Source organism: Varanus komodoensis, unplaced genomic scaffold (assembly GCF_004798865.1).
Source record: "Varanus komodoensis strain SLA01 unplaced genomic scaffold, ASM479886v1 scaffold16, whole genome shotgun sequence".
In the NCBI taxonomy this organism is placed as follows: Eukaryota; Metazoa; Chordata; class Lepidosauria; order Squamata; family Varanidae; genus Varanus; species Varanus komodoensis.
The window spans coordinates 21,035,579-21,050,204 of NW_025335468.1; the positions used below are offsets into that span (position 1 = coordinate 21,035,579).

The 14,626-nt window shown below is 38.4% G+C and overlaps 2 protein-coding genes across 3 annotated transcripts in view; one reads left to right on the top strand and one right to left on the bottom strand.

Moving 5' to 3' along the window:
• ELP4 (elongator acetyltransferase complex subunit 4) overlaps nt 1–11,173 on the bottom strand; it is a 188,436-nt gene extending 177,263 nt beyond the window's left edge. Inside the window, exons 1-3 of the mRNA XM_044426105.1 lie at nt 11,151–11,173; nt 10,549–10,790; nt 5,936–5,971 (exon numbers count right to left, since the gene is read on the bottom strand). Of these exons, the coding sequence (XP_044282040.1) occupies nt 5,936–5,971; nt 10,549–10,790; nt 11,151–11,173 (301 nt within the window). The remainder of the gene's footprint in view (nt 1–5,935; nt 5,972–10,548; nt 10,791–11,150) is intronic.
• Nucleotides 10,792–14,626, top strand: part of IMMP1L (inner mitochondrial membrane peptidase subunit 1) — a 50,354-nt gene continuing 46,519 nt past the window's right edge. Inside the window, exon 1 of one of the 2 annotated variants that reach the window (XM_044425792.1) lies at nt 10,792–10,884. The gene's annotated coding sequence lies outside the window, so the exon portion shown is untranslated. The remainder of the gene's footprint in view (nt 10,885–14,626) is intronic. The other variant, XM_044425791.1, reaches the window with a different exon arrangement.

The window sequence follows — 14,626 nt, forward strand, 5'->3', positions numbered from 1 at the left end:
ATATTGGAGGAGGTGATCCACCAGGGAACATCTCTGTAACACTTGCCAAAGCTTGGTCTGACACAGAAGCAGTTGCCATGACTTGACTTATTCCAAATCTTTTTAAGAGAGTCCTCATGTGCAACTTACCTTTTAACAACTTTCAGCATACAACAGCCCAACAGTATAAAACACCCAGTTTAAGGTGTAGCTGATGATTTATAAATCCTGAAAGTAGCACCTGATATCTGATGGAGCGTCGCCTTCCATATGTGACTGTCCACCCCTTAAGGTCTGGGTCACAGCTCCTTCTTCAGGAGCCCCCCTTGAAGGAAATTAGGAGGGTGGCCACCTCGAGAAGGGCTTTCTCTGTAGTGGCACCCTGGCGTGCTGTGCTTTACTTTGTTTTATTGTAAGATTGACCCAAGACTATTTGGTAGTGGACAGTATACAAAGTTTTAAATAAATAAACAAAACACAGTATAAAAGGCTACAATGTAGTATGGATGTTTACAGTTTTCCTACATGGGCTAAACAGTCAATTCACATGGCAGAATTTTTCATGTTCACTGTCTAAGCAGGTGATGAACAAGAACAACTATAAATGATGCCAGGTAGCCAGCACTGCATCCAAAGAATATTTGCAAAAATTTTCAAAGGAACTTTGAAACTGTATGCTAGAAAAGCCCCTAGGGCCTGTTTGACCTACCTTTTTCAATGGACCTAAGCTCCTGTTTTCAAGGTAGTAATGAGAACATACTAAGTTGGATTCAGAACAGATCACCGCTCATGCAATGGTCCTACTGAAGTCTTCTGTGCTTCCACAGACACTTACTGAGAAATGGGCCACTAGAGACTGCCTTATGAGGGGAGAAATTTAATGATTTGGAGGTCTGCCTTCCAACAGTTGTGAAAAACATCCTTGGATCTAAAATAAGGAGTACTAATTAATCATGATGGAAAGAGAGTATAATAAAGAGAAGTTTAAAAAATGTGAGTCATCAAAGCCAATTTAAGCTTCCAGGGAAAATTAAATCCCAACCATAACCAGTGCAGCATAGGGGTTAGGGTGCTGGCCTTTGCCATCAAGGCCTCTCCCATGCATGAAAACCTGCATTCATGTGAAGAATGGGAACTGTCTGCATCATTCATATCAAAAGTCTGTGTGCTGTTGTGGTTAAAGTGTTGGACTCGATCTCAGGAAACATGCATTCTAGACCCCACTCACTTGTGGTTGTGAACTAATCTAACCTATCTCACAGGGTTGTTGTTATGAAGATAAAATGGAGAGAAGGATTGTGTAAGGCACCTTGGGCTCATTGCAAGAAAAAAAAAGGGAAGATACAAATATAATTAATAACCCAATAAACCCTACAACCACCAACCACAGAAGTTCATACTGACTCTGCACAGTGGGCGAAAATGGACAGATGAGAAATTCCAGACCATATAAACAGTTTATATTACCCCTAAAACAGGTCAAAATTAGCCAGATGCTGCAACACAGATATGGGACCAGTGACAATTCTACATTGCTATAATGAGCAAGTCTACTAAGGGAGATATTTGGGATATTTTGGGATGCAGATATCAAAGGTACCTACAAATTCTAACACTTGGTTTGCAACTTTGACTCCATTCAGATTTGTGGCAGATAGTTAACTACAGCAATACACTCTTACATCAACCAGTCCCTGTAAAATCCTTTGCATAAAACTGAATTCAAAGCAATATTCAATCCCACCAGCATTCTGTGTAGTTTGTCCTTTCATATAAAGTACCTCCTATAATGTGTAGCTATTAAGCATTTAAATATGAGGTCTTCATGACTCATACCTAAAGGTATCCAGTAGAATATCCAACATTTCTGTATATTGTTACCATTCTGGCAATGACTTTATTGTTCACCTTAGTTCCCCTCAAGCTAAGCAAATTTCATGACAGACAATTCTGTAGGTTGTCTTTCTTTTATTTTTAAAGAATGTATATAGCTATATCAGAACAGCACTTTTAAAAAAGTTTAAGATTAGAGATAGTAAGTTCAACTGATACCATTATCTTGAAGCAAAGTATTTGCTTTATAAAATAAAAGCATTCTAAGTTAGAGCAATGACTACACTGTAAGGAGAGATAACTAGAAGCCCAGAGGATTAGGGAGTCCCACTGGAGCCTTCTATCAGGCTTCTGACATACCTCCTAATCCCAAGCATATCTACCAGCTAGCCACTTTCTCCTAAACAAGCTAAGACAGACAGAAGTGACACTTGAGCTATATAAGAGGAATTTGCTAGTCACACTGGGAAGTAATGAACATTTCACATACAAATGAATGCGTGAACAGAATTTGCATTAGGTGCCTTCAATGCTCCCTCAGTTCAGAATATAGCTCCTGTTGGAAATTAGTGGCAGGCCATGAGTGGATTACAGTAGTAACACGACTTTAAAAAGGAATACAGAGACTAGTTTAAACTAGTGCTTACCCATTTCTATTTTGCAGCTACCTTTTTGCTGATCAAAACTCAGCAAGTTAGTTGTACAAGGTGGAAGAGCGTAAGAAACAACATTTTAAAAAAGTAGCTGTTATATATAATGAGTTAACCTATAGAGAAGTACATCAATTAAATGCAGGTTCTCCTAATAAACCTCTTAACATGCATCTTCTTAGACACACAATAAAAATAGCACAATGACTACTTAAAGATTTAAAATTATTAGTATTATCAAGTCATTAGGAACAGAAAATTGTAAATGCCATGGGAAAGGTGAATTGCATATGGTATACCTGCATATATGACATTCTGTAGATAGTCTAGACAGGTTGCCCTACAGCTGTTAAGACTCTGTCACAATCCGTCAATATTAATTTATTAAATTATCATCCTCCGTATTATCATTCACAGTCTTATAGGATAATACCGTGACCTAAGGTGAGCATTTCCTAAGTTACAAAAAATCTCACCTAAATTGCTTTGGGTAATGAGATGAGTCTATTTTAATCATCCCACCATCTAAAATTCCATGAAAAATATTTTACTGATGTCCATAGTAGTTAAGAAGCTCAAAGGAGGCTAGTCTGTATCACTTGTATTTAATTAGCACATGTCAATACAAAGTTAGCAAACATATATGTTACAATACTTGGCATACTGCCATTCAGCAGGAAGGTAAATTTTGACAACTTATATTTTGTATAATTATATTTAGCAAATCACTGTTTGTACTTTCCTAGAGATTACCTTTTCAACTTTTAAAAAGGTGATAAAGTCAATTATGTTGACAAGTGAAAAGTACTCTTTAATAGACAGGTTAAATTGCATACCTAAAACAAAAAGGTAGGTAATTAAAATTGCTGAAATTGCTCCAAGGCTTAGACTGAACAAGAACAGTCCTGCCTTCAGCAAACTAAAAGTTTTAGTTTTTTTTAAAAAAAATTCTGGTCTCAGCTATTTAACAATTGTCTTTTGCAATATAACTTTTAACAATTGTGACCTTCCATAACAATACATAAAATTGAAATGACAATATAAAAACCTTCAAATTACAAAAGGAAATCCTATTAATTTCATTCTAGAAAATTCACATGACTCAGATATGTTATAGCATTTCTGATGGAAGAGAAAATTATATGAATATTTAGGTTAGCAAATTATTTTAGACAAAAACACAACAAAATTCACTGTTTATCATTGCAATCTATCAATCTACCATTATAATCTATTAAGAAATAAACATATGCAGATTATGTTCAGCATTCTTAGTAAACTTATCACTTTTATATAATCTTGATGAAAAGTCTTAAAATGTGTCCTCAACAGTACTTTAAATAATTGAAACAATAACATGATGTATGGACATTTTATATGTATTTCTGTTTTCAGTATTTTGTTTCTGAAAGTTCCAGAGGACCATTTTCTTTAAGTACATACTGTAGTAGTTAGGGGTGCCAATTTTTCTCCTGCCAATAGGTGTAGCTCCTATATCTCTGAACTATAATAAGCTGTTAAAGGCACAGAGCTATTGTTAAAGAAAAGTTGGAAACTGTTAAACTAGCAATTTTGTGTAAGCATTTTATCAACTAGTAGCGACTCAAGACTTGGACTTCTTCCCACTTGTTTGTTCTTTGTGGCTAGCAATGGCTGCCTCATTCATTCATTCCATCAAATATTAAGGGTGCTGGCATAGAGCAGTACCCGCCTCCTGCCAATTGTGATAGCATTGCTGTTATTATCCTTAAGCCAGAAGCCAATTGACCAGCTGAAGACCAATGATGTACCTGTAGTATATCAAACAATATTTACAGGTTTGTATGTAACTTTGTTATCCAATCTGTAGAAAATCCTAACAATTAAAGGCGACATTTTAATAATATTATATTTATTATGTATTGGTTAAATTAGCCAGGATAATATATCTCAAAGAATGAAGATGAACATTTCATTTCAAAGGGATTTAATATGTGAGTAATACAATTTATTCTTCTTTTATGGACTGTTAAAAAAAAATTTAGCCTCTTTATAGAACTTGGAGTATAATGCTGAAATATCCCCCTAAGATGCTTAACTTTGACAGCTTCAACCACATGATATAAAAAGCTTGTCTAGACTAATTTCATGACAGGATATTACTGCAGTCTCACTTACTGACAAGCTGTTCAACAATGATACCTGCAGTTGCTTCAGATACTACTCTTTAAGATTCAGAATCTTATACAAAAGTATTTTTAGAACATATGGATTGTTGTTAATATTTAAGGAACTGATTATTAAATACCTTCAGTCCCACTTTCCTAATACCTAGCCTTAGGGAGCAATTCTACAGTACACAGGACAGTGAGGCTTCCCCATCTGAAGTTAGAGACAAATGGGACAGCTGGAGATTCAACCCAGCTTCCCCCACACACAAGAAAGAACCACATAAGCTGACCTTCAATGTTGGAAAACTGACCTAACAGAGGGAGGAAAAGAGAGCACTCCAGTGGGTAGTGAAGGTAGGAGGTATCTAAGGTAGCTTGAGCCTTTGCCCTCCCCTTCTTAAGTGCTTTAGAGGTGGCTTTGCAAGTCCTACCTACTCCAAATATCTCATGGAGCTCATCCTTTTGCAGAAGAGAAAGTATACTCTGTGGCCCTACTGGTGGGGTCTACATTATCCATCTGCTGCTCCATTTTCCAGGCTTTTGGGAGAGTGGAAAGGGAGAAAGAGATTTCCTCTGTTGTAAAGTGGAATCACCATTATCAAAGTAGTTTTCCTCAGCTGTGATGTTCCCTATCCCTTCCCGGGTTCAGCACAGAAATGGAGTAGCATTTTCATACACTAAACTTTCCATGTCTTGTCTCCAAATGCAAGAAATCATGGAGACGTTTTAAGAGTTAACAATAATGTAGACTTTTCAGAAAGAACTTTGTAGTTTGTGTGAATTTTGATAAGCCAAAGATGAAGTTAACACTTTGGAAAAAGGTTCACAGCACACCTTGCACTGGAAAAGCAGTTCTTAGCTTTCTAGGGTTTTGTTGGGAAAGCACATCAGTATCAAATACCAATGATGGAAAGCAATACCTGCATAGGATTAATGTTCAGATTAAATTCCTTTCAAAAGGAGAAAGATAAGACAACACAAGCCTGCAGGCCAATTTCTGAAGCAGTGCTACATCTCCACTGGGACAAACTTTATAGCTTCCCAATGTAATCTAAAGCCATTCCTGTATTTCAAGTATTAGTAAAGACTTAAAACTATCTGAATTTTTCCATTAAACAATAAAAATAACCCAATGGGTATGGATTTCCTAATGTGAGATTAGGGTGTATTTTTGTTTGTGGTACAACATGACTTGTATTACCATCCAATGAGAACTCCTTCAAAGGCTTATGTAATGTTTTCCTCCTAAAGATTTTGATAGAAAAAGATAATGTCATGGCTGTATTAATAATATATGTATATACGGGAAAATTTCATACTAACCAATGAGAAGAAGGGTTCCAACTGCCAAACCTCCACCTAAGAACAAAATAAATTTGAGAAATAAGAATACATACTAATGTTGCCAACAATTAGTAATATCAAGGAAAGATAATACAGGAAGATAAAAAAGGTAATGTGAAAAACCTTTTAATTACCTTTATAATACTTCTTACAATTCACTATTAAATAATTACATATTGCATATAATTATATATCATACACTACAATTACTATCACAATATGAAAAGATCTTGTAGAGCTCTATATAACTAAATTTAAGTACTCTAATAGTGTTGTCATAGCCAACATTCCCTTGTTTTAGTCAAATTATTCTACACATATAAAGTAATACTTCCTTATTTTAGCAAGAGTTTGAAGGACTTGGTACAGTTAATAGGTTACACAACAGTTTAAGCTCAACAGTACTATCTATGATTATGTGAATCCCCTGGATGGGATACTGATTAAATTGCTTTATGTTTCTGAAAATATATTACTCTTAATCTTGGCCCAGTGCAGCTCCATGCAACTACATCTATTCAGGGCTTTAGGTAGAGCCAAAGTAGTGGAAATCAAGTAACTCTTCTTAACAAGTATAAATAATTCCAGCTATCTACTTAAATGAATGTCACTGGCTTCATTCTAATAAAACCAAGTGCTCTTTCAAGGGTAAAAATGTTCTCTCTGAAATAATCAAGTCATTTCACAGGAGGACAGGTCTATTATTCACATCCTTTCTATCACCAGTTCTAGCAATGCACCACCTGAGATGGGAGGAAGGATGTAACACTATCTTATACTGAAAAAACACCAGCTTGCATCATTTTTGAATTCCTATTTCCCTTGTAATTTTACTTACACATACAACATCAGTGTGTGAAGTACATACTATAACATAAAGATGGCCACACATCTATCTGTGTGCATCCATCCATCCACTCACAGTGCTATCCCAGTTGACAGTGTATGGAAATATTCACGCTCAACCATTTTTTACAACTTTTCCCAAACTGGTGACTGTTAGAAGAAAACTCTCATCATCTTCATTTAGCATGGCCATTGTCCATATTAAGGAAGGATACTTATTGCAATACTTTTGTAAAAGACCTAGCTTAGCTACTTGATTTTTTAAATTTATGTGTATTGTTTGAATAGGAGGGATGAGGATTTTAATCTTTGGAGTATTTTATTTCATGTTTTACTTTCAAGCTTTGTTTTGAAATGCAGAGGTTTCAGTAGAACTTTGAAACTATTCTGCAATGCATGACTGTAAGTTCCACTAGAGAAACTATTTTGCAATGAGTAGTGCTGGATATGTTGTTAAAGGTAAAAGGAGTTGTTTTTAAGAGGAGCTAAAATTTAAAGTGTTAAAATAAAACAAGGTTTTAAATAGCACTATTTATGGAATAGATAAAGCCAACATCACAACAATATGAAATGATAAAATGTAAAAGCAATATTCATGAAGACTTGCTACTTAAAGTACCAAAGGACAAAAAATACAAAGATGTAAAATAATATATTTTATTTAAAATATGTACATTTTTTACAAAATCTGTTTATAAGGGGCAAGAGCAAAATTATTAAGAATTTCAGTAGGAAAACAAAAGTCAAATGTTAAAAAATGTTAAATCTGATTTTTTTTTAAAAAGAGTATTCTTATTGTAGCTTATTGATATGGATTTGATTTTTATACATATTATTTGTAAATCAAGAAAACATAAACATCACTATAAATGAAATAATTGTATTACAAGAAAGTTTAGGTTTCAAAGGTGTATTAAATGTATAGATACAGATCTAGAAAATTGAGCCACATATACTGAGCCACATATATTTCATTTTATAAGTTTCTATAATCTTTGGACTTCATATAAAGGTTTCAAAGTATTTTATTACAGAAATGATTGTCCATAAATACTATGTGTACTGAAGAACTGTGTACGCTACTGTACTGTTGAATAAAGATAAAATAGTTAACATAAAATAGTATGGTAAACAAGAACAAAAGCAGTCAACTATAGCATACTGCTCTGCTTAGTAGGTGACAATACTAGAACCAGGAAGACCAAGAAACTTATTAAGTGACATCAGGCCATTCACACTAGCATACCACAGCAGTTGCTCTAAGGATAAAATGGGAAGTTGGGGAGGAAGACAACTATGTGACCCATTCTAAGTTCCTAGGGGAAGGGCAGAAAATGCAATAAAATTATTGTGCAATCCTACAGCTGGCATTTGGCCAGATAAGGAGCCAATGGAAGTGGTTTTTAAGTAAGTTTCATTGACATCTTCTACACTAGCTTCATTGAAGTACAAATGTGGAAATTAACAATCCTTGTAACGTGAAATACCAAGGCTTGAAAGGCAGGGGTGCAGAAAATCACAATTGTAGCCTCTCTTCTGTAGGAAGAGTTAAAAATAAAATAAAATCTATGAGAAGAAATTAGAGGGGCATCACAATTTAAGTAGAAACAATCAATATAATTTATTGGATTGGGATATACCCAGGGACATTTGGGAAAAAAGCTTAGCCAACTTTTCAAGGTGAACAAGTAGTACTCCCTTCCCAAATATGAAAAATAGAACTTGAATCAATTACAGTTGTGTATTATCTTACTTTCTATCTGTTTAGCTTACTGGTAGTGGAAAGTAGACCATGTAAGGGCTGATTAACACATTATGCTTTCAAAAGTGTTTGAAGATGTGGGAATTATATTTATATCTGAATACCCACAAAATGTCTCATGAACTCACTCACAGCCAAAGTATCCAAAGAATATCCTTTAACCAAATCTTTTCTCTAAAATTCTTAAGCATGTTAATCTGTGAGTGGTAGTTGCATATTTTGCATGTTACATATTTGCAAGTGTGGAAATGTGCATGTCTCTTGTCTGAAATGGCAATACTGCCCCCCCCCCAAAAAAGGCCATGGAGAGCAGCAGAATGAACACATTGATGCATTTGTATAAAGTCAGTTGCAGTTTTAAAAATCGTTCATATTTGTTTTCTTCTTTGAGAATTATTTTCAAGCAACAGAAACAGCAACTACTATATATACACCACATGAAACTCCTCTCCAGTTTAGCATCCCATTAAACCACTTTCACCTTTAAAGAAACATTAAAAAGTATTGACCATGGCAACAACATCCCAGAAAACAATTATACTGCCAAAGCACTGAGCCTGTCAAGAGAACAACTTTAGATCAACGGTCTGATGCAACTCATAGCCACACATATAAGCCTAGCTGTATTCAAAATGAGGGTTTCAAAAATTATGCTAACTTTTAAACCACGTTCGCAGCCACAATTATGTGCGTGCCCCACTGGCTTCAATAGTTTGTAATGAAAAGGAAGGTCTAATTTATGTGATTAATTGGCATATTGCAAACATAAACTGAGTAGTTTTAGGCTGCATTTTTACACACTGAAGTGATATTTATACATTGTATTTAACTCTTCCTTTAGAAGATTTGGGGTGTCTTAAATAAGGCCACTGTAAGTTTTCTGAACAGGTCCCAACTCCTTAAACACTACTACATGATCTTCTAAGAGATTTGATTATGAAGTAGGATTTGCTAATTTTAAGATAAACAAAACATCAGATGCTCCTGGATCATTCACTCCTTCTTAGACACATGTCCAACCTCCAACATATCATTCATTTAACCCAACGTAACCCAAGATTTTAACAGCTTTGAAGCAGTGCAAGCTAATGTGTTGAACCATGACTTGTAGGTTGGGAAAAGGTAAGCACTGCAGCTATTCAACAAATGCTTAATCTAGACTAGATTCACTCAGTTTATACATAGTTTATTTATACAAGCAGTGAGGCATAGGACACATGCTATGCTGGTTTAGACAGAAAAGTCTTGCAATTCCCAGCATGCCCTAGCGAGCATTATGGGCTTGGGGAATGCTGGGAGTTGTAGGACCTTTTCTTCCTCTCAAAAAGTACATAGACTGCGCTTTAAGTTTCTTTTAAAATTCGATGTCAAGCACACACACAAGAAGAATTCACCGCACAACTGCTGTGTCAATACTGTGGTATGAGCTGGATTGGAGACAATACTGATTAAAGGCACCGGAGAGAAAGAGAGCACGAACAAGCTAGCAGGAAACACGAGGAACGAGGGCGTCCGATTAAAGTAAATAGCATGTCTTCTTACAAGGGCCGTCTCCCCTTTCCCCCAGAAAAGGCTCGGCACTCATTACAAAAGTCCACGCCAACACCCCTTCCCCCCATGCTCCCCCCAGGCTTTACAAGTTCGCTCTGGAGACTCTACTCTCCTCAAACGATGGAGGATACCACTGCCCAGGAATCGATCTCACAGCCCATCCCACCACGGGGCGGCCGGATTCGTCCCCGCCGGAGGCAGCTCCCTCCTCCATCTCTCTTTCTCCCTTCCTCCACAGAGGCTGAGCCAACCGGCGTATGGTCAGAGGCAAGTGCCGGAGCTTCGGAGGCTGCTCCTGCTGCGAAAGAAGTCAAGCAGGCTCCTGTCCGTCCCTCCCTCACAGGCCTAAACTAGAGACTGCTTGACTATCACGAAGCTCCCACAGTGAGGGGGGCATGTGTCTGGAAGACTCTGCAGCGCTGCCAGCACCAACCTAGCACATAGTCCAGAGAAGGGAGCCCGCTGGAAAGCAGGAGCTGCCCGTGCCGCACCGACGGTCGCGTGCCCGGCAAAACCGCCAAACGGCCCACTCCGCCGTCCGGTCCTTTCCTCTGGAAACTCGTCGTCGCTCTCTCATTGCGCACCCGCCTATCGGTCGCCATGGCCTCCATCTTAGCTTCTGCTCCGTTGACAGGGAAAAGGCGACCGACGCGGAGGAGGGGCCTGGAACCAGCGCTGAGCCAATGGGAAGGGCGCTTGTTGGCAGGCGCAGTGGATGCGGCCGGGGTAGGTGAAGAGTATTAGTTCCCGGGGCTGCTCGTCCACGAAGGTAAGTTAGCGTGACGGGAGGAAGTAGTGGCTCTTGCACCCGGCTAGAGTGTGTTGATGGAAGTTGGCTCCGTTGGGTGTGAGGGATTGCTTATAGCTTTCCCTGTGGAGGGGGGCGGGAATTGTTTCTCCCACCAAGCATTTTTGGAAGGGATGTTATTTCCTTCTTCCGAGTGAGTGGGCAAGGACCGTGTCTAGACTGGCGGAGAATTTGGGGGTACATGTATTCTGTTCCTCATCCTTGTGACGAGTGGGCCAGTGTCCTACCTGGTTCCAGCTACCTGCCTCATTGCGAGAACTTAATTTTAAAACTGTGGCTCAGTGCTGGAGCCCTTGCTCAGTTCCTAGCTCTTCTCCACGTAGGACAAGGAAAGACCTCTGCCTGAAACCCTGCCAGGCAATGTGGGTGGTACTTAGCTAATAGACCAGTGGTCCTCTGTACCTTAAGGGGAAGTCCTGCTGAATATGAATAGGGTTGACTTGTGAATAAGTATGCACAGGATTGGGCTGCATAGAGGCAGGCAGAGGTGTCACTTATTTTTATTTGCTCTCTTTGGAACCAGTGGCACTTAATTCCTCGAAGGAAACCGCGTTAAGTGTGGATATATCCAAGCTAATCCAAGCAATTTCCTCAGCTAACTTTCAGCTAATTTTTGTTAGTAGACCAGCAAATGTTATTGCGAGACCATTTTAGAATACATTGTGGGTGGTGATGGGACTTTGTAGAATTTAAGACTAAACTATGTAGAGATTTTTGTGAATTTTGCATATGTGCAGGCTGTGTAGTTATTAAAGAGCAGCACTCTTTTTGTAACTTTACTGAGTGCCACTATGAGCATCTATTGCTACTGTCATAATCTTAATGGATGCCAATTTAGGGTTAGGTATTTACCAATCCTATGCATGTTTAAACAAAAAGCCCTACAATTCCCAATCTGCCAAATGGGATTTATAATGCATTTTGTGCCCATATATGGATAGGTTTGCTGCTTTAAATGGCTTCTTATGGCAGCTGAATTCAGTGAGCTGTTTATGTACCGTATTTCATCACACATACTGGAATTTTTAAAAAAGTCCTAGTGGAGACCATGGCTAGAGAGCTATTCTGTGGTAATATGGAGTGGGATGGAGACCTGATCTGCAGAAGGAATCCTCATGACTTGGTTGCAGAGCAATTTAAATAGGCCACTGGGTATATGGGAAAATATACCCATACTTGGTTCTTGACTGTCAGATTTGCATACCTTTTGTCAAGACCAGTCCAATTGTACAAGTTAGTAAAATGTTGTGATAAAACAGTTGATCCATAGATAATCCACACTAAACTTAGAATATTAGTATGATGTGGAAGCTTTAAAAAATAGCGAGTTTAAGGTTATCATTGAATACATGCAAGCATAGATCATTAGCTGTTATAAACTTTCTTGCAATCTTGCTGACTTCTATAAGTGCTTAAACTGAGTATGACTAATAGCCTTATCCAAAGCATAGTTATTTGCAAGCATGTATTCAGAGGCTGATGCCCACAGGACTTCTCTACAGACACAATGGTTTTCTCTCACAATGAGAAAGAATATATGTTTTTGTATATTCCCATAAGTTGCCCATTATTTCTTTCATCACATGCACATGTAGACAGTAGCATGAATTTGTGCATTTGTGATGGTGTGCATGAGGCATATTTTTATTGTTTGTATAAAAATGATGCTTATGTAGGAAAATATTCGTGTGAGAAGTGACCCTGAGGATAGATAATGCCATCTATTTCTAGATGGCACTAATGCAGGCAGTGCTTTAGCATGATTTGTTCTTTTGACTAATTATTATTACAACATTGCATTTCTATACCACCTGTAGTCAAAGCTCTGGGCAATTCACCACTTTTAAAGTTACCCATCCAGATTTCAACTAGGCCTGACCCTGCTTAATTTCCAAGATTAGGCAAGATCTTGCACTAATCAGCCTGCACTAGAGGCTGCATGGAAGCCAGAGTGACTAAGCTGGGACGAGAGGCATTATAGTGTTTGTAACATCTCTTGGCCCATTTCAGACTTTCTTCACCAAAGAGGCAATTTATTATTAGCTGATTTCTTGCAATAAGTACAGGGGTCATTAAAAAAAGTCCATTAATCATCATCATCCTCCTCCTCATCAAAAAGTTACCTGGCTTCTTTCTTCTTTTTCATGCATTTGCTATATTAGCCAACGAGTAGCTTTTGTCTAGACCAGTCTTCCCAGTGTGAGTGCTTCAGATACTGAGTTACATCTCCCATCATCCCTGGCTACTGGACATACTGTTTGAGGATGATGGGAGTTGCAGTCCAAAACATCTGACTTGCATTGAATAATGCTGGTCTTAGCACTGCATAATCAGATGTGTCTGGGTTAAAAGCTGCAATTATTTATGGGCTTGTTTCCATGTGGTTGCATTAGTTAGTCATTCTATCTGGCTTTCTCAGTCTCCCCCAACCCCCATTCTCTGGCTTCTCTTTATTTCTTTCTTGCTGTTTTCTGGCTCTCCCTCTGGCTTCTCGCCCCCCCCCCCCCCCCCCCCCCCTCTTTTTCCCCCCCCCCCCCCCTTCTCTGGCTTTTTTTTTTTTTTTTTTTTTTTTTTTTTCGGCCCCCCCCCGGCTCCCCCCCCCCCCCCCCCCACCATTCTCTCTCTTTCTCACCTCCCCTTCTCTTTCACTGGCTTTTCTCTGTCTGTCTCTTTTTCTCAAAGGGGTGTGAAGTGTACCCCCTGCAAGGACTGTTGCCTAAAGGGCCTTAGGGAGGGCTTTTTCCCTGCCTAGAAAATTAGTGGAAAATTTCTGCATTGCCTTGTAGAGGGAGGGAAAAAGTCCCCTACCAAAAATCAGTTGGAAGGTGCCAAGTCCATCTCCTACTAAGGACCCTGTTGCACCTCTGTCTCCTTACAATTTTTCTGCAAAGAATTCTTCCTATTCTATACAAGTTAATGGTGGAATCATTCCATCCAATTGCAAATGGAGGGATAGTTTGGGAGGAATGTCATCCTGGTGTTGCAGACACAGTGGCACTTAAGGGCACATAACATACCCCATGCACCAAGTTGGAGATCCTTGTCATATACCTGCTTCCAAGGAACAAAGAGGTGACCTTGGTGCGCATGGGTAAGTAGTTGGTAGCCCATGACTCTCTTAAAGATTGGAGAGCCTCAAGGGACTGTAAAATGAAGACACTGCCAACTGTGTTAACTACTGTGCTTGCATAAAATCTCAGTGTTGCACACAATATATTCCTACACACATGGGCCTGATATGAGCAGTTTTTGCCATATCATTTTTGGAAGGGTAAGGATTTCATGGTATTCAGCATATGCACGCAGCAAAATATTTTCACTTTCTTACAATGCCTGCTAGAACAAAAAGTGTTTTGCCTGCTTTCAGAAACCCAACAGGGAATCTAGTCTCCCTAGGAAGGGAGGGAGGGAGGGTTGGACCCAATGGCCTTCATGGCCCCTTCCAACTCTGCTATTCTATGATTCTATGAAAACATACCTGAGGTTAAATCTGGCCTTACATTTGCATGGAAGTAGTTTTGTGGGGTATTCTTATACTCCAAAAAGAGATCTCAAATAAAGGGATAAAAGGTCATCTTAGTATCTTTTGAAAGCAGGATTCTGTGCTAAAACTAACAGCATGCAGAATTAAAATTCATTGAGGTTCTTTTATGCTGTTTTAAAGTTTATTATGCAGAACAAAGGTCAATAGGCCAAGCATTGT